We start from the raw sequence: 27,464 nt of genomic DNA, 5'->3' as shown, positions 1-27,464 counted from the left end.
TTTCAGAAAATAAGAAATAGAGAAGGCGTGGCCATTCGGCTCCTTGCACCTCTTCTGCCCTTCACACAGAACATGCTTAACTTTTGACCTCAGCACCACTTTCCTGCAACTTTCCATCAACGCTGAGCCCCAGGATATGTCTGTTCAATTTAGAAACCTTGTGGAGATAATTGCAATGATTCACTGCACTCTGGGTGAGGAAATTTCTCCTCATCTCAGTCCTGCTGAGTTGTCCTCGGATTTAGAGTCTGTGAGCGCTGGTTCCACACCTTATGGGAAACATCATTCCAGCCTTTCCGCTGTAAATATCCTGTGAGATTGTACTTCTCTAATTCTGACACAGGAATGTGATCTGTCTCAGTCAAACCACCTCTTATTTCACTCATTTTGAGACAGTCCCAGTACGATGATTTGTTGTGGGAGCATCTCTATGGACAGCAGGTGAGTGCAGTTATCCTGTGTTGTTCCACAGCCTGATGGCTGAGGGGTAGTAATTGTTCCTGACCCTGGAGGGGCGAGTCCAGAGGCTCTCGTACCTTCTACCTGATTACAGCAGTGAGAAAAGAGCCTGCCTGTGTGGTGAGCCTGATCACAGCCGCTTGTATCACCGTCCCCTCTGGCCTGCCCTATCCAGGACCAAAGGGATTGTGGAGAGTAAATGTGGTACTCTGTCGAGTATCACTGTGATCCGTCCCCTCTGGCCTGCCCTATCCGGGACCAAAGGGATTGTGGAGAGTAAATGTGGTACTCTTGTCGATTATTAGTGTGATCCGTCCCCTCTGGCCTGCCCTATCCGGGACCAAAGGGATTAAGGAGAGTGAATGTGGTACTCTGTCGCGTATCACTGTGATCCTTCCCCTCTGGCATGCCCTATCCTGGACCAAAGGGATTGTGGAGAGTAAATGCGGTACTCTTGTCGATTATTACTGTGATCCGTCCCCTCTGGCCTGCCCTATCTATGACCAAAGGGACTGTGGAGAGTAAATGTTTTACTCTGTCGATTATCACCGTGATCGGTCCCCTCTGGCCTGCCCTATTCGGGACCAAACGGATTGTGGAGAGTAAATGTGGTACTCTATCGATTATCACCGTGATCCGTCCCCTTTGGCCTGCCCTATCCGGGACCAAAGGGATTGTGGAGAGTAAATGTGGTACTCTGTCGAGTATCACTGTGATCCGTCCCCTCTGGCCTGCCCTATCCGGGAACAAAGGGATTGTGGAGAGTAAATGTGGTACTCTGTCGAGTATCACTGTGATCCGTCCCCTCTGGCCTGCCCTATGCGGGACCAATGGGATTGTGGAGAGTAAATTTGTTACTCTGTCGAGTATTACTGTGATCTGGGCTCTCTTCCTGCCTCTTATTATTCTTGTCTGTGATTGCAGTGCGAATCTCTGGCCCAATGTCCCCTCTTTCTACAAACCCCGTTTCTGTCTTTAGCCAAGTGTCCTCTTCATCTGCACCGTCCGCACGATCCTGCCACCCGTTCTGGGTTCTTCGTCAGGACCCGAACTACATCTCCTCACTACCAGTTCTCTGTGCACACTCCCGCTTTTCCGCAGTCCTTTTAAAGAGTCAATAGCGCTCCATATTCATCAGAATTTATTTCACCCGGGGCCAGGTCTGACACAGCGAATTGAGATTAGTTAACTTAAAGGAGTGGGCAGGCTTGGGTCTGAGACAGTTTAGAAAAGTCTGCACTGCCAGCTGGACATACTGATCTGTCCAGGGGGTTGCCGGCATTGGACTCTCACGTATCCTTAAAACGGATAAAGTACGCAAGGGATTCTCCTTTTTTCTGTAGTTATCGGGTAAATTCACCAAAATCCGCGTGCAGTCGGGCTGTCATTCAAATGGGTTCCCTTACCTCAGCGAACCACCGTGCCATGGCTTGTATTACATCACCCCCTCTGGTGGCTCCTGGTTACCTTCGGGTATCTGCCTGGGAAAGGGGAACCCACTCCCTGTCCCTGCCCGAGAGGTTCCATATATAACCCAGAGGAGTGGCACAAGTCCCCGGGCAGGGTCTGGACAGGGGAACCCACTCCCTGTCCCTGTCCGAGAGGTTCCATATATAACCCTGAGGAGTGGCACAAGTCCCCGGGCAGGGTCTGGAAAGGGGAACCCACTCACTGTCCCTGCCCGAGAGGTTCCATATATAACCCTGAGGAGTGGAACAAGTCCCCCGGCAGGGTCTGGAAAGGGGAACCCACTCCCAGTCCCGGTCCGAGAGGTTCCATATATAACCCTGAGGAGTGGCACAAGTCCCCGGGCAGGGTCTGGAAAGGGGAACCCACTCACTGTCCCTGCCCGAGAGGTTCCATATATAACCCTGAGGAGTGGAACAAGTCCCCCGGCAGGGTCTGGAAAGGGGAACCCACTCCCAGTCCCGGTCCGAGAGGTTCCATATATAACACTGAGGAGTGGCACAAGTCCCCGGGCAGGGTCTGGAAAGGGGAACCCACTCCCTGTCCCTGTCCGAGAGGTTCCATATATAACCCTGAGGAGTGGCACAAGTCTCCGGGCAGGGTCTGGAAAGGGGAACGCACTCCCTGTCCCTGTCCGAGAGGTTCCATATATAACCCTGAGGAGTGGCACAAGTCCCCGGGCAGGGTCTGGAAAGGGGAACCCACTCCCTGTCCCTGTCCGAGAGGTTCCATAAATAACCCTGAGGAGTGGCACGTTCCCAGGCAGGGTCTGGAAAGGGGAACCCATTCCCTGTCCCTGTCCGAGAGGTTCCATATATAACCCTGAGGAGTGGCACAAGTCCCCGGGCAGGGTCTGGAAAGGGGAACCCACTCCCTGTCCCTGTCCGAGAGGTTCCATATATAACCCTGAGGAGTGCAGGCAAGTCCCCGGGCAGGGTCTGGAAAGGGGAACCCTCTACCTGTCCCTGTCCGAGGGGTTCCATATATAACCCTGAGGAGTGGCACGTCCCCGGGCAGGGCCTGGAAATGTGAACCCACTCCCTTTTTCAATAAATTCCGGTAAAGCCCCTGGTCTGGACGGTTATACTGTTGAATGTTTAAAATCCTTTTCTTCTATACTCGCTCCTTGGCTTTGTAAAATTTTTAAAGATGCGTTAACTGTAGTAAATAAGCACAATCTTTTTATGATGCCTCCATTTCTCCCTTTCTTTAAAAAGATAAAGACCCCACTGAATGTGCATCCTATCGGCCAATATCCTTGCTGAATACGGATTCTAAGATTTTTACCGAAATTTTGGCCACTAGTTTAGAGAATGTATTACCTCAAATTATCTCTGAAGATCAGACTGGATTTATTAAAACCTGTTATTCATCTTTTAACATTAGAAAATTAATTAATATAATTAATAATTCTTCATCTAAAATACCAGAATGTCATTTCCTTAGATGCTGAAAAAGCGTTCGATAGAGTTGAATGGCTATATTTATTTAATACGTTGCAGAATTTTTATATTAGGTGGGTAAGGGACTTATAAGTTATCATTATATGCTGACGATTTGTTACTATACATATCTGACCGTGGGTAAGGGACTTATAAGTTGTCATTATATGCTGATGATTTGTTACTATACATATCTGACCCTGAGAGATCTATTCCTGCTATTTCATCCTTGCTTGCTCAGTTTAGTAGCTTTTCTGGCTACAAGCTGAATTTTAATAAGAGTGAATTATTTCCATTAAATATGCAAGTTCCAATTTATAAACACTTACCATTTAAAGTTGTCACAGATCATTTTACTTATTTGGGTATTAAAATTACCAAGAAACATAAGGGTTTATTTAAAGTTAATTTTTTACCTTTAATTGAACAAATCAAGCAACTTGTTACCAGGTGGTCCCCATTATCTCTGTCATTGGTTGGTCGAATTAATGCTATCAAGATGATAGTATTACCTAAATTTTTATATTTATTCCAAGCATTACCAGTTTTTATTCCTAAATCTTTTTTTGATATTATTGATACAAAATATACTCGTATGTGTGGCAGAATAAAAATCCTAGATTAAGTAAAAAATATTTACAGAAGCCTAAGAAGGAAGGTAGTTTTGCTTTGCCAAACCTGAGATTTTACTATTGGACAGTTAATATTCAATATTTAATATTTTGGACACAAGAATCGGTCATAGTACCGTGCCCACAATGGGTTAATTTGGAGTGTAAATCTGTACAAGACTACTCATTGTTTTCTATTTTAGGATCTTCGCTTCCTTTTGCTTAATCTAAACCGAATAAACAAATAACTAATCCTATAGTTAAACATACATTATATCTAACTTCTTTTTCCAGCCCACTTTTATGGACCAAGCCTTTGTGTTATGGAAAACAAAAGGTATAACATGTTTTCGTCATCTATTTTTAGATAACAGTTTTATGTCCTTTGAACAGCTATCCAACATAAAACTCATATTTTTTTAGATACTTGCAAGTTAGAAATTTCTTGAATGTTAGTATCTTCTGAAATTATGTCCAATGGACATTACAGAAAAAATTCTAGCTCTGAATCCTTGCCAGAAGGGTTAAGTAGCCATCATTTATCATATGATCATGAAAATACAGCCAGGAGTATCAGAAATAATTAAGAAGGAATGGGGAAAAGAACTTCACTGCCTTATACCCACAGAGCAGTGGGAGAAAATTTTACAATTAGTCAATTCTTCTTCCATTTGTGCTAAACATGCCTAATACAATTTAAGGTTGTTCATAGGGCTCACATGTCCAAGGATAAACTCGCTCAATTTTATTCTTATGTTAATCCAACCAGTGACAGTTGTCATTCTGAAGTCGCTTCATTGAACCACATGTTCTGGTCCTGCTCCTGTTTGCAAAATTATTGGAAAAATCTTTTTGGTATTATTTCAACAGTTCTGAATATCAAATTGCTACCGCATCCTATTACTGCAATTTCCGGTTTACCAATGGAGGATCATAGTCGTTTATCCCCCCTCAGCCCGGCGGATGATTGCATTTGTTACATTAATGGCTAGATGATCTATCCTATTGAATTGGAAAGAAATTAATCCTCCAACTATATTTCAGTGGTTTTCTCAAACTATTTCTTGTTCGAGTTTAGAAAAAATTACAAGTGTTGTCTTTGTCCCTTCAGTTAAATTTGAAGAAACTTGGAGACCATTTATTCAACATTTTCATATAAGCTAAACTGACTTTTCCTAAACCTTACTTTTATTGTCCTTAATTATTTGGATGGAGGTGCTGAGTTATTGACGCTACTGTGTATAATTGATACAATGCAATGGCCCATGTCGGTTAGGATTTTTTTCATTTTTTTGGGGGGAGGGTTTCTTATTTTCTCCATTTTTTGTAACCACTATGAGTTTGGGAGGTTATTATCATCTATTTATATTTATACCTTAACCTATTAATTATGTACTCTCAAGCTCTTTGTATTCATGTTTCATTTATGTTTGTTTAAAATCAATAAAAAGATTTTAAAAAGGACTATTCTGAGGAAAGGGTGGAATAGGCGCAAAGGGCCGAGTGGCCAGGCCTGCTCCTGTTACTTATTTTCTAAAGCACGAGTTTACCTTTGCGCCTGGTTCTCCCTTGACCTTAAGCCTGTACTTTTGCACAGGGGAGCGCTCACAGCACCGGAGTTCCGTCGGCAGCCGCTGCGGGCCAGCTCCCGTATCCCAGCAGCAGGAGACAGGACTGGGAGGAAACTCCGGACAATAGGCCCCGATCCACGGCGGGGAAAGACCGGGCACCCTCTGTGTGGCTGAAACATCTCACGGAATCTCCTCCCGAATCTTCACCTCCGCCATCGGAAGGATTCAAAACACCGGCCGCTGTTGCAGCCTTTACCCGGGGAGCTGCTCCCAATCTCGGGTCTCTCACCGGGTCCACTCGTTCCCGGTTCCAAACTTCGGTCCGCTCTGCGTCCCGCCCACTGACACTCCTCAGCCAATGGAGGCAAGAGTCTCCCAGCGGTGTTCTCTGATTGGCTGTGAATGTATCCGAGGGCGGGCTGCTGCCGGGAGCTGGAGATGTCAGTCACAGTTTGTTCCCAGAATCAAAGCAAGTAACCCGAGGCTCAAAGATCAAAGTAAATTTTATTATTATTTATAAATTTTTTAAATTTTTATTAAACACAATCAAAAACAGAAACACTAAACATATGCTAACAAAGCCAGGGAGTCACACAAAAGCAGCAACAAATATATAACTATTAACTTTAAATATACAAATAAACGAAGAAATCCGCTCTAAATATTGTTGGACAGAAGGAACTATATCTAAGAGGAGTCACAAAACAGGAACATTTACAGAGATAACCCAAAACGTTGACAGATTTGTACAGTCTTTACAGCCTTCTGGCGATGGGAAGTTTTCAGAGTATAAAAGTATAGTTTGAAGTCTGACATCAAAATATAAATGAAGGTTTCTTATTGCTGTGATTGAATTTATGGATATAAAATTTGCTGTAAATAACAAAAGATTTATGATAAAGAAATTATCCCTATGAGATTTGGTGTTATTAGTTAACCCAAATAAGACATTTTGAAAACCAAAAGTAAAATCCACATTAATATATTGATCTACAAATTGACCAACATCAACCCAAAAAGTTTTAACATATTCACAATCCCAAAACAGATGAAATAAATTCTCTGGATATAAACCACAAAAAGAACAGTTAGTTTCAATATCAGAATTAACCCTTGTCAAATAAACATTGGTTGGATAATATCTATGTATAATTTTAAATAAGCCCCAAATACTCCTCCACCTCAGATTCCCCAAGTGACTATTCCAAAAACTAACAGAGTACATATAAGTCGCCACATACAACTCCTACAAACATACAGAGCAAAGCTACAGAATGGTAACTATATCTGAATCACTGAAAGATCAACCAGAGTGCAGAAGACAACAAACTTCTCCAATGCAAATAAACAACGGGAACATGAAATAACAGCTGCGGCTGCCAATGGTTGTCCGGTGCTCTCAGCGCTCCCTGTTCAATCTGACAGGACAAGAAACAGTGAGGCGCAAAGGTAAACTCGTGTTTCAGAAAATCAGAAATAGAGAAGGCGTGGCCATTCGGCCCCTTGCACCTCTTCTGCCCTTCACTCAGAACATGCTTGACTTTTGACCTCAGCACCACTTTCCTGCAACTTCCCATCACCGCTGAGCCCCAGGATATGTCTATTCAATTTAGAAACCTTGTGGAGATAATTGCAATGATTCACTGCACTCTGGGTAGGGAAATGTCTCCTCATCTCAGTCCTGCTGAGTTGTCCTCGGATTTTGAGTCTGTAACCGCTGGATCCACACCTTATGGGAAACATCATTCCAGCCCTTCCGCTGTAAATATCCTGTGAGATTCTATTTCTCCTATACTGAGACAGGAATGTGATCTGTCTCTGTCTAACCACCTCTTATTTCACTCATTTTGAGACAGTCCCAGTACGATGATTTGTTGTGGGAGCATCTCTATGGACAGCAAGTGAGTGCAGTTATCCTGTGTTGTTCCACAGACTGATGGTTGAGGGGTAGTAACTGTTCCTGACCCTGGTGGGGTGAGTCCTGAGGCTCTTGTACCTTCTAACTGATTACAACAGTGAGAAAGGAGCCTGCCTGTGTGGTGAGCCTGATCACAGCCGCCTGTATCACCGTCCCCTCTGGCCTGCCCTATCCGGGACCAAAGGGATTGTGGACAGTAAATATGGTACTCTGTCGAATATCACTGTGATCCGTCCCCTCTGGCCTGCCCTATCCAGGACCAAAGCGAATCTGGAGAGTAAATGTGGTACTCTGTCGTGTATCACTGTGATTTGTCCCCTCTGACCTGCCCTCTCCAGGACCAAAGGGATTGCGGAGAGTAAAACTGGTACTCTGTCGAGTATCACTGGGATCCGTCCCCTCTGGCCGGCCCTATCCAGGACCAAAGAGATTATGGACAGTAAATGTGGTACTCTGTCGAGTATCATTGTGATCCGTCCCCTCTGGCCTGCCCTATCCGGGACCAAAGAGATGATGGACAGTAAATGTGGTACTCTGTCGAGTATCACTGTGATCCGTCCCCTCTGGCTTGCCCTATCCGGGACCAAAGGGATTGTGGACAGTAAATGTGGTACACTGTCGAGTATTACTGTGATCCGGGCTTTCTTCCTGCCTCTTATTATTCTTGTCTGTGATTGCAGTGCGACAATTGCACTCCATATTCATCAGAATTTATGTCACCCGGGGCCGGGTCTGACACATCAAATTGAGATCAGTTAACTTAAAGGAGTGGGCAGGCTTGGGTCTGGGACAGTTTAGAAAAGTCTGCACTGCCAGCTGGACATACTGATCTGTCCAGGGGTTTGCCGGATTTGGACTCTCACGTATCCTTACAACGAGCTATAAAATATGCAAGGGATTCTCCTTTTTTCTATAGTTATCGGGTAAATTCACCAAAATCCGCATGCACTCGGGCTGTCATTCAAATAGGTTCCCTTACCTCAGTGACCCACCGTGTCATGGCTTGTATTACATCAGCCCCTCTGGTGGCACCCGGTCACCTTCAGGAATCTTCCTGGGAAAGGGGAACCCACTCCCTGTCCCTGCCCGAGAGGTTCCATATATAACCCTGAGGAGTGGCACAAGTCCCCGGGCAGGGTCTGGAAAGGGGAACCCACTCCCTATCCCTGTCCGAGAGGTTCCATATATAACCCTGAGGAGTGGCACAAGTCCCCGGGCAGGGTCTGGAAAGGGGAACCCACTCCCTATCCCTGTCCGAGAGGTTCCATATATAACCCTGAGGAGTGGCACAAGACCCCGGGCAGGGTCTGGAACGGGGAACCCACTCCCTTTTTCAATGAATTCAGGTAAAGCCCCTGGTCCGGACGGTTATATGCTGAATTTTTTAAATCCTTTTCTTCTATACTCGCTCCTTGGTTTGTAAAATTTTTAAAGCTGCTTTTACCGTAGGTAAATACCTACAATCTTTTTATGATGCCTCCATTTCTCCAATTCTTAAAAAAGATAAAGACCCCACTGAATGTGCATCCTATCGGCCAATATCCTTGCTGAATACGGATTCTAAGATTTTTAGCAAAATATTGGCCACTAGATTAGAAAATGTATTACCTCAAATTATCTCTGAAGATCAGACCGGATTTATTAAAAACTGTTATTCATCTTTTAACATTAGAAAATTAATTAATATAATTTATACTTCTTCATCTAAAATACCAGAATGTCATTTCATTGGATGCTGAAAAAGCGTTCGATAGAGTTGAATGGCTATATTTATTTAATATGTTGCAGATTTTTTATTTTAGCTTGAAATTTATATCATGGATTAAATTAATGTATTATAAACCTTTGGCTTCGGTTCTTACCAGTAATCAAAGATCTCCTTTTTTTCAGTTGTCCCGTGGTACGACGCAAGGCTGCCCTTTAAGTCCTCTATTATTTGACATTGCTTTGGAACCTTTAGCCGTTGCTATTCGTGAATCACCTAATATTTTTGGTATTACCCGTGGGTAAGGGACTTATCAGTTATCGTTATATGCTGATGATGTTACTATACATATCTGACCCTGAGAGATCTATTCCTACTATTTTATCCTTGCTTGCTCAGTTTAGTAGCTTTTCTGGCTACAAACTTAATTTTAATAAGAGGTAATTAATTCCGTTAAATATGCAAGTTCCAATTTATGAACACATACCATTTAAAGTTGTCACAGATCATTTTACTTATTTGGGTATTAAAATTACCAGGAAACATAAGGGTTTATTTAGTTAATTTTTTACCTTTAATTGACCAAATCAAGCAACTTGTTAAAAGGTGATCCCCATTATCTCTGTCATTGGTTGGTCGAATTAATACTATCAAGATGATAGTGTTACCCAAATTTTTATATTTATTCCAAACATTACCAATTTTTATTCCTAAATCTTTTTTTTTTTGATATTATTGAATCCAAAATGTCCTCAGATGTGTGGCAGAATAAAAATCCTAGATTAAGTAAAAAATATTTACAGAAGCCTAAGAAGGAAGGTGGTTTTGCTTTGCCAAACCTGAGATTTTACTACGGGGTAGTTAATGTTCAATATTTAATAATTTGGACACAAGGATCGGTCATAGTACCTTGCACACAATGGGTAAATTTGGAGTGTAAATCTGTACAAGACTTCTCATTGTTTTCTATTTTAGGAACTTCATTTCCTTTTGCTTTATCTAAACTGAATAAACAAATAACTAATCAAATAATCAAATAAAAAACAAATAAACATACATTAAGAATATGGTTTCAATTTTGTAAATTCTTTGGCTTGAATAATCAAGCCCTATTATATCTAACTTCCTTTTCCAGCCCTCTTTTATGGACCAAGCCTTTGTGTTATGGAAAACAAAAGGTATAACATGTTTTCATGATCTATTTTTAGATAACAGTTTTATGTCCTTTGAACAGCTATCCAGCCTAAAACTCATTTTTTTTTAGATTCTTGCAAGTTAGAAATTTCTTGAATGTTATATTTTCTGAAATTATGTCCAATGGACATTACAGAAAAAATTCTATCTCTGAATCCTTGCCGGAAGGGTTAAGTAGCCATCATTTATCATAAGATCATGAAAATACAGCCAGGAGTATCAGAAATAATTAAGAAGGAATGGGAAATAGAACTTCACTGTCTTATACCCACAGAGCAGTGGGAGAAAATTTTACAATTAGTCAATTCTTCTTCTATTTGTGCTAAACATGCCTAATACAATTTAAGGTTGTTCATAGGGCTCACATGTCCAAGGATAAACTCGCTCGATTTTATTCTTATGTTAGTTCAACCAGTGACAGATGTCATTCTGAAGTCGCTTCATTGACCCAAAAGTTCTGGTCTTGCCCCTGTTTGCAAAATTATTGGAAAGATATTTTTGGTATTATTTCAACAGTTATGAATATCAAATTGCAACCGCATCCTATTACTGCAATTTTCGGTTTACCAATGATGGATAATAGTCCTTTATCCCCCCCCCCCCAGCCCGGCGGATGATTGCATTTGTTACATTAATGGCTAGAAGATCTATCCTATTGAATTGGAAAGAAATTAATCCTCCAACTATATTTCAGTGGTGTTCTCAAACTATTTCGTGTTCGAGTTTAGAAAAAATTAGAAGTGTTGTCTTTGACCCTCCAGTTAAATATGAAGAAACTTGGAGACCATTTATTCAACATTTTCATATGAGCTAAACTGACTTTTCCTAAACCTTACTTTTATTGTCCTTAATTATTTGGATGGAGGTGCGGAGTTATTGACGCTACTGTGTATAATTGATATAATGCAATGGCCCATGTCGGTTAGGTATTTTTTTCATTTTTTTGGTGGGGAGGGTTTCTTATTTTCTCCATTTTTTGTAACCACTATGAGTTTGGGAGGTTATTATCATCTATTTGTATTTATACCTTAACCTATTAATTATGTACTCTCAAGCTCTTTTATTCATGTTTCATTTATGTTTGTTTAAAATCAATAAAAAGATTTAAAAAGAAAGGACTATTCTGAGGAAAGGGTGGAATAGGCGCAACAAGCCGAGTGGCCAGGAATGCTCCTGTTTCTTATTTTCTAAAGCACGAGTTTACCTTTGCGTCTTGTTCTCCGTTGGTTTTCAGCCATTCGGATTGCACAGGGGAGCGGTGAGAGCTCCGGAGATCCATCAGCAGCCGCTGCGGGGCAGCTCCCGTCTCCCAGCAGGAAGGGACGAGTCTGGGAGACAACAGGCCCCGATCCTCGGCGGGGAAAGGCCGGGCGCCCTTCGTGTAGCTGAAACATCTCACGGAATCTCCGCCAGTCTCTTCAGCTCTGCCTTCGAAGGGATTCACGACCCGCCGGTGGTGCAGCCGAAATCCGAGGCGCAGCTCCCGGTCTCCGGCCTCACTCGGTCCCGGTTCCAAACACCGGCCCGGCCACTGACAGCTCGCAGCCAGTGAGAGCATCTCTCTCCCAGCACCGGTCGCTGATTGGCTGTTTGTGTGTGAGGACGGGCTGCTACTAGGAGCTGGAGATGTCAGTCACAGTTTGTTCTCAGAATTAAAGGAAATCCCCGAAACTCAAATTTAAAAATAAATTTTATTATCGGAGTACAGATAAGTCAGCACATACAACCCCGAGAAGCATTTTCATGCGGACATATTTAGAAAAAGTATAGAATAGTAACGATAACAGAAGCAGGCAGTGAAAGATCAGCCAGAGTGCTGAAGGTAACAAACAGTGCAAATGCAAATATGGAGAAACAGGATAAATAACAAGAACATGAAATAACCGCAGCGGCTGCTGATGGATCTCCGGAGCTCTCACCGCTCCCCTGTGCGATCCGACAGGCTGAAGGCCAAGGGAAAACAAGGCGGAAAGGTCAACATCGTGATTTAGAAAATAAGAAACAGGAGCATTCCTGGCCACTCGGCTTGTTGCGCCTATTCCACCCTTTCCTCAGAATAGTCCTTTCTTTTTAAAACATTTTATTGATTTTAAACAGGAGCAGGCGTTGCCATTCGGCCCATTGCACTGTTCTGCCCCTCACTCAGAACATGGCTGATCTTTGACCCCAACGCCACCTCCCTGCATCGTTCCCAACATCGCCGAGCCCCAGAATATGTCCGTTTAATTTAGGAAACGTGTGGAGAAACCTCCAAATATTTACCGCACTGTGTTGGGGAAATTTCTCCTCATCTCAGTCCTCCTGAGGTGACCTCAGATTTTGAGTCTGTGATCCCTGGTTCCACTGCCCAGCCAGGAGAAACATCATTCCTGCCCCTACCCTGTAAATACCCTGTGAGACTGTGTCTGTCTCAATCAGGAAGCTTCTCCATGTGAACCTTGTGTTAATGAAACTGGTGACAGTTCTTTCAGACCAGCAGCTTTGACCACAAGAACACCAGACAGTGGTCAGCACGGAATGTCCTGCAGTTACTGCAGGAGAAGGACTGGATGGACACAGTGGAGTGGTTCCCTGAGCAGACAGTCCAGACCATCTGGCAGAATGGCTCATCACCAGATCTCACCAACAGGCACCAAGACCTCACCTGTTTGGCGGAGAGAGGGCCCCTCCCAGTCTGATCCTTGCTGCATGCCCGGAGATCACTCCCACAGCACGCTGCCCCGAGATTACTGCAGTGGAGACGAGAGGGGCCCTCCCAGTCTGATCCTTGCTGAATGCCCGGAGATCACTCCCACAGCGCGCTGCCCTGAGATTACTGCAGTGGAGACGAGAGGGGCCCTCCCAGTCTGATCCTTGCTGCATGCCCGGAGATCACTCCCACAGCGCGCTGCCCCGAGATTACTGCAGTGGAGACGAGACGGTCACTCACCTCTTTGCGGACTGTGAGCTGGCGAAGATCTGTGGACAAAGATGCAAGGGCCTGTGCCACAGCAGCTGCGTGACAGAAGGCTCACTGATCCTCGGGCTGTTCCCAGGACGCATACGAAAACGGACAGCGAGTGCTGCTGGAAGATCATCAACTCGGGGAAAGACGCTCGAAACTTGTTGCCCTGTCATCAAATCGAAATGTCCGGAGGGCAGGGGTTCCCAACCTGGGGTCCACGGTTACTGGTATTGGTCTTTGGCATTAAAAAAATGTTTGGGAACCCCTGTCGTACAGGAATACTGCCTACTGGCACATTCCAGATTACAGGGACACCATTGGAACCACAGGGATCTTCTACACTGGATAGGGAGAGGCCGGGTTGGCTGAGGAAGCCTCACTGTTATTGTAGTAGTGAACCACCCCAGGGGGGGACATGGCTTCTCCTTTCAGCGCAGGACTTCCAGGGGAATGTCCTTCCGACCGCAGGGATGGGGCCTTTGGGGCGTTTGGAGATTCAGTTGACGTTTTTGTCTCTCTAGGTTTTTAAGAGATGGGGTTGCAAGCCATATGGCCAACCCTCCTCCTCTCGTAGCCGGGCTTAGACAGTCCATGGCCGCATTTTCTTATCTGTTGCCAGTTTAATGTGTTTTTGATCCCACACTAAACATAGAAATGGCCAGAATTTCCACTGAACACATCCAGCAGCAGAATGTTCATTCCCCGAGTCTGCAGCGCGCGTAGTGGACAATCGCGGTACTGCAGGGGATCAGCAGCTCCCCGAAAGTGAAAGCATTCTGAATCAGGAAGTGCTGGGAGTTAACATGGCTTCGAAAGGACAGGTCGAGAGTTTGAGCGAGGAGGTAATTTGTCCCATCTGCCTGGATTTCTTCAACGATCCGGTGTCACTGGAGTGTGGACACAACTTCTGTCGCTCTTGTATCACACAGTATTGGGAAAGGGAGGAGAGAAACTCCTGCCCGGAATGTAGAGAGGTGTTTGCTGACCGCACCCTCAGGGTGAATCGGGCCTTAGCAAATCTGACTGAAAAAGTTCGAAATTTACACCTGAATCGGAAAGGGAAGGAAAGTAAACGTCACTGCGAGGAACATGAGGAAGAACTGAAGCTGTTTTGTGAAACGGACAAGACACTGATCTGTCTGGTCTGTAGAGACGCGCAGGAACACAGGGAGCACCGCTTCATGCCGATTAAAGAAGCTGTTAAAATCTACAAGGTGAAACTAACATTAATTTAATACTTAACACATTTCCGTTGTCCTACATACCATCACACGAGCCTACATAACTAACACTTCATTCTTTGCAACTTCCGCCATCTCCAACGGGATTCTAGCATCTATCTGTCCCACAGCCCACCTCCGCACCCCGCAACTCTCCGATCTTTATACGGATCGCTCCCCGTACTGTATCGCCCTGATCCACTCGCTCCTCCACACTGATCTCCCTCCTGACACTGACAACTGCAAGCGGGACAAGTGCTACACCTGACTCCTAACTCCTCCCTCGTCACCATTCAGGGCCGCATACAGCCCAGTTCCTCCCGTGTCTTCCATGGTCGATTGTCCTCTCCTATTAGATTCCTTCTTCTCCAGCCCTTTACCTCTTCCACCTGTCCCCTCCTAGCTTCTCACTTCATCACCCTCCCCCACGTTCCCCCTCACGTTGTCTCACCCGTCACCTGTCAGCTGGTTCTCATCCCCAACCTTTTTATTCTGGCTTCTGCCGCATTCCTTCCCAGTCCTGATGAAGGGTCTCATCCCGAAACACCGACTGTTTATTTCCCCTGAAAAGATGCTGCCTGACTCACTGAGTTCCTCCGGCATTTTGTGAGACAATCGGGTTTGATCACCTGTTTCTTTTGATGCATCTTAGTTTCTATTTCCTTCGCTCTCTGACTTCCAGGATCAGCTAAAATCTTCCTTAGACTCTCTCACAAAAAAGAAATCAGACTTCCAGGAAAAGGAGCAGCAACAGAAAGAGAAGATTTCCGGAGTTCGGGTGAGGCTTCCTGAGTGGAATTTCTGATGTTACTGTCGAGTTTTGCTCCATTTAATGCAGAATAGCCGGGTATCGCAGCTCCAGTGACCTGGGTTCGATCCTGATCTCCGGTGCTGTCTGTGTGGAGTTTGCATGTTCTCCCTGTGGCCAGACACATCCCAAGGACATGCTGGATGAATGGTTAATTACAATTAACCCTGTGAAGGTGGGGGAGGGTGTATGTGAATCACGTGGGAGTTAATGGATCATTGAGGGAGAATAGGTTTCAGGGAAGCGTGAGGAAATGGGGTTGACGGGAATGTCTCAGAAGTAGTATGGACCTGAATGGACCGAATGGTCACTTTTATGTCATAATGAAATACAACACAGCAATGCAGTAAACTAATCTTCACCTTCCATTTGACAGAAACAGTCACACAGCGTTCAGTCCCACATCACATCCCAGTTTGCTGAACTGCGCCGGATTATCACTGAGAAAGAGCAGAGCTCACTCCGGGATCTCAGGGAAGAAGAGAAGAGGATTCTTAATCCAATGGAGAAAAACCTTCGAAAGATTCAAGAGAATATCAGGTTTATTCAGGAGGAAATCTTGAAGTTAACGGAGCAGATAGATCAAATAGATGGTGTGATATTTCTCAAGGTGAGTGATTAAATTTTAATTTGTTTCTGTCAAATTGAAGTAAATGAACAGTGGTATATTTGAAATAAACACAGCACAGCGGCCCATTCTACCAAATCAATTGCCGCTGCTGGTGTCCTCACACAGAGTGTTCTCCTTGCATGACGAACCTCCAATCACTCCACTAATGACATTCGGAGACAGATAATCGATCATTTATCAGCAACATACAATCTTTACGCGATGAATTTTCAGCATAATTAATCGTAAATTAAACTGCAATGAATCGGTCAACGATGTGGAGAGTAAGACCAAGTCTAATCAGATTTGTGTTTTTATTTATTTCAGGAGGAAGCTCGTCGGAAGAGGAGGTAGGACATGCTCTTTACTGAAACCCTGCACAGATTTGTAAAGTAGTTCAAAAATTCCAGTTTATCACCAGCAGTTTAATATTTACAGGATTAATGACGATATCCAGGAATTGTCAGTGACAGATGAGGCCCTGCCGGTTGGAAAATTCGTTCACCCCTATTTGTTGAACACAGTGCTGAGAGAAACACTTGATGCCATTAAGCGAGGTAATATTTACAAAGATTCATTTTTCCTTGTTCATGAACGCAATTAAGTTATAAGTTGAAGCAAGGATTGGCTGCAATAATGGACTAAAGGGGAACTGAAGTTTATTCCACATCAACCCCACAGACTGGGAGGTATCACTGTCACATGGTGAGCTGGAGATGTCAGACCCCTGAACACACCAGCACAGGGTCACAATACAACCAATACACGGGACTGGCAGATGAACCACCCTGTCCTGATCACAGGCACACTGCACTAACACACCAGGACATGAGTTTGAATCCTACCACAGATGCTGGGAATTTAATACTGACATTAATATTATAGGGAATAAAAACGGGTATCAGTGTGGTGACCGGGATTGTCAGGAAAATACACAAGTCCTGCGTGCACTGTGATTGCAGACTCTGACTGACGTAGGAATTCCCTCTTCTGGATCAGAAAATCTCACTGTTGGTAGAGGGAGCAGAGGGGAGCAGTAGTGATCGGGGACTCAATCATTCGGGGAACAGACAGGAGAATCTATGGACAAGAATCAGACACCGGAATGCTATGTTGTCTCCTAGGTGCCAAGGTCAGGGACGTCTCGGATCGTGTCTGCAGCATTTTGGAGAGGCAGGGTCAAGAGCCAGCTATCATTTTGCAACTTGGGACCGATTACATAGGAAGTAAAAGCAAAGAGGTCCTGAAAATAGAATTTGGAGAGCTTGGTAGAAAGCTCAGAAGCAGCACCCCCAGGGTTGTAATTTCTGGATTGCTGGTGAGGGTAGAAACAGGATAATTTGGCAGATAAACCATGGCTGAGAAGATGGTGCTGGGGACAGGGATTCAGGTTCTTGGATCATTGGGATCTGTTCTGGTGGAGGAATGAACTGCTCAAAAGGGATGGGTCGCACCTGGACCCGAGGGAGACAATACTCTCACAGAGAGGTTTGATAGAGCTGTTGGGGAGGATTTAAACTAATTTGGTGGGGGGGGGGGTGGTTGGAACTGGAGTGAAGGGATAGGACTGATGGTAAAATGCAAAGATAGCGTGCAGTCAGACTGTCAGATAGGGCGGACAGATGCGAGGAGAAAATTGCAGCCAGCAGGGTGAGTATCAGTGCATTAGGGATGCAGAATTAAAAAGGGTAGCAGATACAGTACACAAAGTGTTATATCTCAATGCATGGAGTATGAGAAATAAGGTGGATGATCTTGTTGCACTATTACAGATTGTCAGGTATGATGTTGTGGCCATCACGGAAACGTGGCTGAAGGATGGTTGTAGTTGGGAGCTGAATGTCCAAGGTTACACAATGTATCGGAGGAAGGAAGGAAGGCTGATGGGGTGGTGTGGCTCTGCTGGTAAATCAGCAGCAAGATGTGACATAGGATTGAAGATGTTGAATCTTGTGGGCTGAGGTAAGGAACTGCAAAAGTAAAAATGACACTGACACCAGTCATATACAGGCCTCCCTACAGTCAGTGGGTTGAGGCCCACAGATTACAACTGGAAATAGAAAAGGCTGATGAAAAGTATAATGTTATGATAATCATGGGAGATTTCAACATGCAGGTCAATTGGGAAAATCAGGTTGGTAAAGGATCTCAAGAGAGTGAGTTTGTTGAATGCAATGTGATGGCTTTCTAGAGCAGTTTGTCGTTGAGCCTACTCGGGGAACAGCTCTACTGGATTGGGTGTTATGTATTGAACCAGAGGTGAGTAGTTAAAGGAAACCTTAGGAAGCAGTGCTCACAACATGACTGAGTTCAACTTGAAATTTGATAAGGAGAAAGTAAAGACTGACGTTGTAGTATTTCAGAGGAGTGAAAGAAATTACAGTGGTCTGAGAGAGGAGTTAGCCAAAGCAAATTGGAAGGAGATGCTGGCAGGGATGAGAGCAGAGCAGAAATGGTGTCAGTTTCTGGGAAATTGAGAAAGGTGAAGGTTAGATGTATTCCAAAAATAAATAAATACTCAAATGGCAAAATAGTAAAACCGTGGCTGACAAGGGAAGAAAAGTTAATGTCAAGGCAAAAGAGAGGGAATACAACTAAACAAAAATTAGCAGGAAGACGGAGGATTGGGAAGCTTTAAAATATCTACAGAGAGGAACTGAAAGAATGATTGGGATGAAAAAAATAAACAAGAAATTGATTTGAATTCAATTGACTTCATTACTTACATCCTTCATATACATGAGGATTAAAAATCTTTATGTTACATCTCCGTCTAAATGTGCAATGTGCAATTTATAGTAATTTATGATGAATAATATGTACAACAGGCTGGTTAATATAACATAGAAATACAGTTGTGTCAGCATGAGTTAATCAGTCTGATGGCCTGGTTGAAGAAGCTGTCCCAGAGCCTGTTGCTCCTGGCTTTTAATCTGTGGTTTAGATAGCATTCAATCCAAGAGCAGGGATGTGATGCTGAGGCTTTATAAGGCACTGGTGAAGCCTCACCTTGAGTATTGTGAACAGTTTTGGGCTCCTCATCTAAGAAAAGATGTGCTGGCATTGCAGAAGGTTAATTTCATGAGGGTTATCATACGAGGAGCGTTTGATAGTTCTGTGTCTGTACTCGCTGGAATTTAGAAAGATGAGGGGGGATCTCATTGAAACCTTTCGAATGTTGAAAGTCCTAGACAGAGTAGATGTGGAAAGGATGTTTCCCATGGTGGTGGAGTTTAGGACAAGAGGGCACTACCTCAAGATAGAGGGGGGTCTATTTAAAACAGATGCAGAGAAATTTGAGCCAGCGGCTGGTGAATTTGTGGAACTTGTTGTGTGTATTTAAGGCAGATTTTATTAGATTCTAGATTGGACACAGCATCAAAGGTTATGGGGAGAAGACCAGGGAGTGGGGCTGAGGAGGGAAAAAAAGTATTAGCCATGATTGAATGGCGGAGCAGACTCGATAGGCAAATGGCCTAATTCTGCTCCTATGTCTTATGGTGATCAGACCACTACATTGGAGCATCATGAGAATGAGCTCAGACACACCAACAAGCATTGACATGGGTCAAGATTTCATCTCGGGAGAAGCACACACAGCATAACCGGCCTGGCAAAGCTCCCTCACACACATACACAGGAAGGACTGGCAGATTGTAGTCAGAGCCTCAGCAATGTACGTTGTTATTTCCCTCAGCAACCTGGAAACTAATCTCCTCAAAGACAGTCATTTATTCATTTAAACAACTCAATCAAGTGTGACACATTGTCAACACACATCAGACATGTGATGACACACTGTAACATACAAATTCTTCAATGTGCACACTCTGCTTCAATATGTCACACACACACACACACACACACACACACACACACACACACACACACACAATCAGAGTGTGACACACGGCCACAGAAATAGGCACAAATTCCCATTTAGGATTGAAATCTGCCGTCCTTACCCAGTCTGTCTGTTCTGTGGCACTGAGCTGCCCTCTGACGTGACGTCACATCAACACTTCACAGACAGACTCCGGGGTGAGATTCCTCAGGAGGATGATCTGGGAGGGTTTGATGGATGTTGAACTCACGGCCCACTTCATCAATCTGCAAGACTAAGATGTCTTCTTGAGCATGGCCCATTTGTGTGTGTTTGCCCCCCACCCCCCATCCCTCTAACCATTTCCCATCTGTGTACCAGCCCAAATTTATTTTAAAATATTTTATTTTTACCTGTTTCTACAGTGTCTGAGGGCAAATTCCATTTACCAACCTCCCTCTCTATGAGAATGTTACCCGATAGACCACTCAGAAAAATTTCCCGTCTCACTTTCAATCCGAGGCCTCTGGTTCTGTACTCCCATTTCTTGGAAAAAGAAACGTTATTTAAGCTCCTTATGAATTATTTACCTTGATAAGGGTTCATACCTGAACATCGTACACTACAGCTGAATAGCCCAAGCTTATCCACTCTCTGCTTTTAACCCAAGCCCCCAGTCCTGGTAACATCCTCCTGAAGCCTCCTGTCCAGTGTAATGACATCCTCCCCATATTCGGGAACCGGAAATGCAGACAATACTCCAAGTGTGGTCTATCATCGACATCAAAGGCCTTGCTGAATTTCATGTGGACAGTGTGGAATAGGCTGATGAATACAGGACTGAAGTGTTTTTTTAGATTGGGACAAGAAGGCCCTAGCTCCGTGGGAGCTAAATTCTGAAGGAAGGCAGTTTTTTAAAAAAAACTTTGCGTACAAGAACGGTGAGACTGCGCAGGACAGTGCGGAGAGTTTAAAAAGATGACCACCCTATACAGCGGGCAGCGGAGTGGGTGGCAGCAGAGTGTAGGGCTTTGGCTCAACGGCCTTAGGCGGTAACGGGAAGAGCCGAGAGCGAGGCACCGACTCTTTTTTTCTCCCCTTGGCAAATCGGCCCGGACGGACGGGGGAACAGCAGGGCACATTAGCTAACGGTTTAAATAGTTTGTGTATTTGGCGAAGTAGGTGGGTGAGTAGACCTATCTTTCTTTGTTTCATTCTTGTAGAATTAGGTAGCATGTCTGCAGGGTTAGTGCTTTGTTCAGGGTGTCAGATGTGGGAATCCTGGGAGACCTCCAGCCTCCCTGATAGCCACATCTGCACCAGGTGAACCGAGATTCAGCTCCTCGGAGACCGTGTTAGGGATCTGGAGCTGCAGCTTGATGACCTACTGCTTATTAGAGAAAATGAAGAGGTGATAGACAGGAGCTACAGGGAGGTAGTCATCCCTAGGCTACAGGGGTCAGAAAACTGGGTGACTGTCAGGAGAGGGAAGGGAAATGCCCGGATAGTGGAGAGCACCCCTGTGGCTGCCCCCCTCAGCAACAAGTATATCGTTTCGGATGCTGTAGAGGGTGATGACCTGACGGCGGACGGCCACGGTGACCGGGTCTCTGGCACTGAGCCTGGCGCTGTTGTGCAGTAGGGAAGGAGGGAGAAGAGGAATGCGGTAGTCATAGGGGATTCCATAGTCAGGGGAACAGACAGGAGTTTCTGTGAGCTTGGTAGAGATACCCGCATGGTGTTTTGCCTCCCTGGTGCCAGGGTACGGGATGTCTCGAATCGGGTCCAGAATATTCTGAAGGGAGAGGGCGAGCAGCCAGCTGTCTTGGTACATGTTGGTACCAATGATATAGAGAGGAAAAGGGAGGAGGTCCTGAAGAGAGATTTCCAGGAGTTAGGAATGAAGCTGAGAAGCAGGACCTCCAGGGCAGTAATCTCAGGATTGCTACCTGTGCCACGTGCTAGCGAGGGCAAGAATAGTAGGATCAGGCAGATGAATGCGTGGCTGAGAGACTGATGCAGGGGGCAGGGCTTCAGATTCTTGGATCATTGGGATCTCTTCAGGGGGAATGTTCAAAAAGGACGGGTTACACCTGAACCATAGCGGGAATGTTTAATAGAGCTGTTAGGGAGGGTTTAAACTCATTTGGCAGGGGGATGGGAAACCGGAATGATAGAGTGGAGGAGGGGGAAAACAGAAATAAATCTAAGATAGTGAGCAGTAAAGATGTCAGGAAGGACAGGCAGGTGATGGGGCAAATTTGCAGCCACTGGGATGAGTTGCAGTGCAATCAAAACAAAAAGTACCAAATACTGGACTTAAGGTGTTATACTTAAATACACACAGCATAAGGAATAAGGTGGATGATCTTGTCGTACAGCCACAGATTGGCAGGTATAATTTTGTGGCCATCACTGAGACGTGGCTAAAGGATGCATGTCTCTGAGAGCTGAACGTCCAAGGATACACGGTGTATCGGAAGGATAGGCAGGTAGGCAGAGGGGGTGGCGTGGCTTTATTGGTAAGAAATTATATTAAATCATTAGAAAGAGGTGACATAGGATTGGAAAGTGCAGAATCTTTCTGGGTTGAGCTAAGAAATCGCAGGGGTAAAAGGACCCTGATGGCAGTTATCTACAGGCCTCCTAACAGCTGCAGTGAGGTGGACTACAAATTACAACAGGAAATAGAAAAGGCTTGCCAGAAGGGCAGTGTTATGATAATTGTGGGGGATTTTAACATGCGAGTGGATTGGGAAAATCAGGTCGACACAGGATCTCAAGAGAGAGAATTTGTAGAATGTCTACGAGATGGCTTTTCAGAACAGCTTGTTGTTGAGCCCACTAGGGGATCAGAGGTACTGGATTGGATATTGTGTAATGACCCAGAGGTAATTAGAGAGATCGAGGTGAAGGACCCGTTAGGAGGCAGTGATCGTAACATGATTGGGTTCACTGTGAAATTTGAGAAAGAGAAGCCGAAATCCGATGTGTCGGTATTGCAGTGGAGTAAAGGAAATTACAGTGTCATGAGAGAGGAACAGGCCAAATTTGACTGGAAAGGGACACTAGCGGGAGGACGGCAGAGCAGCAGTGGCTGGAGTTTATGCGAGAAGTGAGGAATGTGCAAGACAGATATATTCCAAAAAAGAAGAAATTTTCGAATGGAAAAAGGTTGTGACCGTGGCTGACAAGAGAAGTCAAAGCCAAAGTAAAAGCAAAGGAGAGGGCATTCAAGGAAGCAAAAATTAGTGGGAAGACTGAGGATTGGGAAGTTGTGTCAGTGGTAAGATTGGCAAACTCAATGTTTGTTTTCATTTCGAGAGGATTAGAATACAAGAGCAAGGATGTAATGCTGAGGTTTTATAAGGCATTGGTCAGACCACACTTGGAGTAATGTGAGCAGTTTTGGGTCCCTTCTATCGGAAACGTGCTGGCATTGGAGTGGGTCCAGAAGATCCACAAGAATGATTCTGAGAATGAAAGATTTAACATATGAGGAGTGTTTGATGGTTCTGGGCCTGTACTCATGGGAGTTCAGAAGAATAGCTGATTTCTTATCCCTCTCAACCCTATTCTCCTGCCTCCTCCCCATAATTTTTGAGACTCTGACTAATCAAGAAGTTTACTTATTAACTTCTGCTTTAAAAATCAAACAGGAGAAAATCTGCAGATGCTGGTAATCCAAGCTACACAGGTCCTGTTGAAGGGTCTCGCCAGATCTCTCTGACACCTGTCTGGAGAGAGTTGATGTTGGGAGGATGTGGGTGGGTCGAGAACGGTAAGCACAGCCTCCGACTATAGGGATGTCCATTTCGGACAGAGATGAGGAGGAATTCCTTTATCCACAGCTGTGGAGGCCAAATAATAGAGTATATTTAAAGCAGAGTAACACACACAAATTGTTGGAATAGCAGGCCGGGAAGTTTCTATGGAAAAGAGTAAACAGTCGACGGTTCAGACTGAAACACTTCATCAAGACCTGTGTTGCTTAAGGGTCCCTGCAAATTCATCCCCTGTCCTAATGAGGGGCTGCGGGGGATGGGGTTGTGGGAAAGGGGACAAAGTCATCCTCATCTGCCATCTTTGCCCCCTCTAGCTTCTCATTACGTCTACACACACAGTTCACCCACAGGCTTTCCACCCCTCCCCCTCCTGGTTCAATCTGCCATTCATCTCTCCCCTACTGGTTCCCATTATCACCTCCTTTACTGTCTCAAACCATCACACTGCCCCACTTCACACTCACAAATGAAAGTGAACATTGAATGACGGGCCTGTTCCTGTGCTGTACTGCTCTGTGTTCTCTGTTCCCAGTTTCGGAGAATGAGAGGAGATCTCATGGAAACACAAAATTCTTTCAGGGGTCAACAGGCAGGAGTGAGGGAGGATGTTTCCCCTGTCTGAGGAGTCAAGGGCCAGGGGTCTCTCTGCTCTCCGTCCAGCGTAAAACCCTTGGGGAGCTCATCTGCTTTTGTCGAGTCAAAGGTTCGTGTCGGCCAGCCGACCGCGCCTGAGGCCCAGCGGCCTTTCCCTCGGTCCCCGGGGCCGCGCTGTCCGAGTCTCCCCCCGATCCCCAGGGCCGCGCTGCCCGAGACACCCCACCCGATCCCCGGGGCCGCGCTGCCCGAGTCTCCCCCCGATCCCCGGGGCCGCGCTGTCCGAGTGTCCCCCCCGATCCCCGGGGCCGCGCTGTCCGAGTCTCCCCCCGATCCCCGGGGCCGCGCTGCCCGAGTCTCCCCCCGATCCTCGGGGTCGCGCTGTCCGAGTCTCCCCCCGATCCCCGGGGCTGCGCTGCCCGAGTCTCCCCCCGATCCCCGGGGCCGCGCTGCCCGAGTCTCCCCCCGATCCCCGGGGTCGCGCTGTCCGAGTCTCCCCCCGATCCTCGGGGTCGCGCTGTCCGAGTCTCCCCCCGATCCCCGGGGCTGCGCTGCCCGAGTCTCCCCCCGATCCCCGGGGCTGCGCTGCCCGAGTCTCCCCCCGATCCCCGGGGCCGCGCTGCCCGAGTCTCCCCCCGATCCCCGGGGCCGCGCTGCCCGAGTCTCCCCCCGATCCCCGGGGACTCTCTAATTCTCTGCTTCTCCCCCCAGTCTCTGTCACCCTGGATGTGGAAACGGCGCATCCGTGGCTCGAGGTGTCTGAGGATCGGAAGAGTGTGAGATGGACCGGGATCTGGAGGAATCTCCCTGACACCGGGAAGAGATTCACATACTGGGCTTGTGTGCTGGGATCGGAGGGATTCACATCGGGGAGACATTACTGGGAGGTGGAGGTGACGGGGAATCGGGACTGGGGTCTGGGAGTCGCCGCAGAGTCTGTGGAGAGGAAGGGACGGGTCAGTCTGAGTCCGGAGACCGGATTCTGGGTCATCAGGCTGGATGGTGACGTGTTACATCGGGATTATGACGTGTCCGGTCTCACCTCCCCCGAGTCCCGTCTCGCTGCCGGTCCCATCCCCGGGAGGGTGGGAGTTTATCTCAGTTACGAGTCCGGGACAGTTTCATTTTACAACGCGGAGACCAACTCCCATCTCCACACCTTCACTGGGAATAAATTCACGGGGAAACTTTATCCTTTCTTCGCGACCTGGGATGTAAACCAGTGGCTGAGAATCTGCTCCGGTTCCGCTCCGGGTCTGTAAACGGGTCGGGTCCCGGGACCGGCGTCAGGAGTAAAGTCCCTGTAAATATAAATGTGCGGAGAGTGCAGCTAAATACGTGGCTAAGGAGATGGTGCAGGAGGGAGGGCTTCATGTTTCTGGACAATTGGGCTTTGTTCCCGGGAAGGTGGGGCCTGTTCCGACGGGACGGTTTGCCCCTGAACTGGAGGGGGACTAACATCGTTGCGGGTAGATTTGCAGTGCTGCTGGGGGGCGGGTGGAGGGGGTTAAACTAGATTTGCAGAGGGAGGGGAACCAGAGTGTTAGAGCAGATAGTGAGTTGGAGGAGGATAAAGGTCATGCGAGGACTGCATGTATAGACAGAAATCAAAGGTTTGTACATTAGGTTGTAAATTAATTTTCAGAGCTTTAGAAATTGTAGAAAATAAAGATTTCCAAAAAGATTTTGATGAAGAACATGACCAGAACATATGTGAAAAATTGGCTACTTCAGTTTTACACCTATCGCAATAATTGTCTATGTTAGGAAATATTTTGGATAGTCTCTCCTTTGTTAAATAGTAACAGTGAACAATTTTAAATTGAATTAAACACTGATTGGTTCATATTAAAGAAGAATTGACCATCTTCATTAACAAAGGTCATATTAAGTTCTCTTTCCCAAACTTGTTTAATCTTTAGTGAATCTGTTTTTTTTGCAGATTTATTTATTTTTATTTTCATTTATTTTGTGATGGTCCATTGATGACATTTGAAGAGTTAATTAGTAAATATTCTCTCTCTCATACACACTTACTGCAATATCTTCAGGTTAGACATTTTTACAAAAATAATTATCTCAGTTTCCATATATGCAAGAATCTGATTTGTTGGATAATATTTTGAATATGAATCCTTCAGTAAGAGAATTTGTAATTCTCATTGGTAGAATTTATAATTTATTTTTAATACATTATTACAAAAAGATAACCTCCCACCTAAGGTTTATACATGATAGAAATATTCGTTGTTTCAGACGTGATAGAGGGGGAGGGATGAAAGGGGGAGGAGTGGCATTACTAGTCAGGGAAAACATCACAGCTGTGCATAGACAGGACAGACCGGAGGGCTTGTCTACAGAGGTCATATGGGTGGAGCTGAGGAACGGGAAAGGTGTGACAACACTAATAGGGGTGTATTATAGACCGCCCAATAGTCAGTGAGAATTGGAGGAGCAAATCTGTATAAAGACAGTAGACCTACTTTCATACCCTTCCTCTTAACTAAGGTTTTTTTTTCGGTCCCTTGCTTTCAGCTCTTTTTTTTTGGTAGTCGGCATTATTATTTTCTGTTTTTAAGTGTATTTACAGTTTTGGGGGTTTGAATGTCCTGATTTATGGACTGGAGTTGTGGTTGGACTGCAGTTTTTTTTGTTACGGGGCTTGGGGAGGAAGTAATTTTACATGTCTTCAATTTGGCTGCTTTCTCAATTATCTTTTTTGTATTATATTATTATTGTATGTTTATTTTTGCACTGTATTTATTTTCTTCATTTTGATTTGGGTTTTTTTTTCTATCTGTAGCGATGTAGAAAATGCATAAAAAACTAATTTAAAAAAAATAGTAGACCGATGTAAGAAACAGGAAGTTGTAATAGTAGGGGATTTTAACTTTCCACATATTGACTGGGACTCCAAAAAACTGTAATAGGGCTCGATGGCTTGGAGTTTGTGAAATGTTTTCAGGAAAGTTTTCTAAATCAATATATAGAGGTACCTACGAGAGAGGATGCAATACTTGATCTCCTATTAGGAAACCAGACAGGTCAGGTGACAGAAGTATGTGTAGGCGAACATTTTGGGTCCAGTGACCACAATGTCATTAGTTTCAAGTTAATTACGGATAAGGATGGGTCTGGTCCTCGAGTTGAGGTTCCAAATAGCAGAAGAGCTAATTGTGTGGAAATGAAAAAAGACCTCGGAAGAGTGGATTGGGATAAGTTTTTTTTTCCTGACAAGGATGTGTTCAGGAAGTGGAATGCCTCCAAATGTGAAATTTTGAGGGTGCAGAGTTTGCATTTTCCTGCCAGGATT

The 27,464-nt window shown here is 45.2% G+C and overlaps 1 protein-coding gene across 1 annotated transcript; it reads left to right on the top strand.

Annotated features, from left to right (window-relative positions):
- Positions 1-15,841: 15,841 nt before the first annotated feature.
- LOC140724388 (E3 ubiquitin-protein ligase TRIM39-like) lies at positions 15,842-25,692 on the top strand. The gene is made up of 5 exons (XM_073038835.1): positions 15,842-15,949; positions 16,277-16,299; positions 16,388-16,506; positions 24,090-24,260; positions 24,863-25,692. The coding sequence occupies exons 1-5, from the start codon at positions 15,842-15,844 to the stop codon at positions 25,411-25,413; spliced, it is 972 nt and encodes a 323-aa protein (XP_072894936.1). The 3' UTR covers positions 25,414-25,692.
- Positions 25,693-27,464: the final 1,772 nt, after the last annotated feature.

The sequence above is a fragment of the Hemitrygon akajei genome, unplaced genomic scaffold (assembly GCF_048418815.1).
Source record: "Hemitrygon akajei unplaced genomic scaffold, sHemAka1.3 Scf000201, whole genome shotgun sequence".
NCBI classification, from domain to species: Eukaryota; Metazoa; Chordata; class Chondrichthyes; order Myliobatiformes; family Dasyatidae; genus Hemitrygon; species Hemitrygon akajei.
This window is presented reverse-complemented; position numbering and strand designations above follow the sequence as displayed.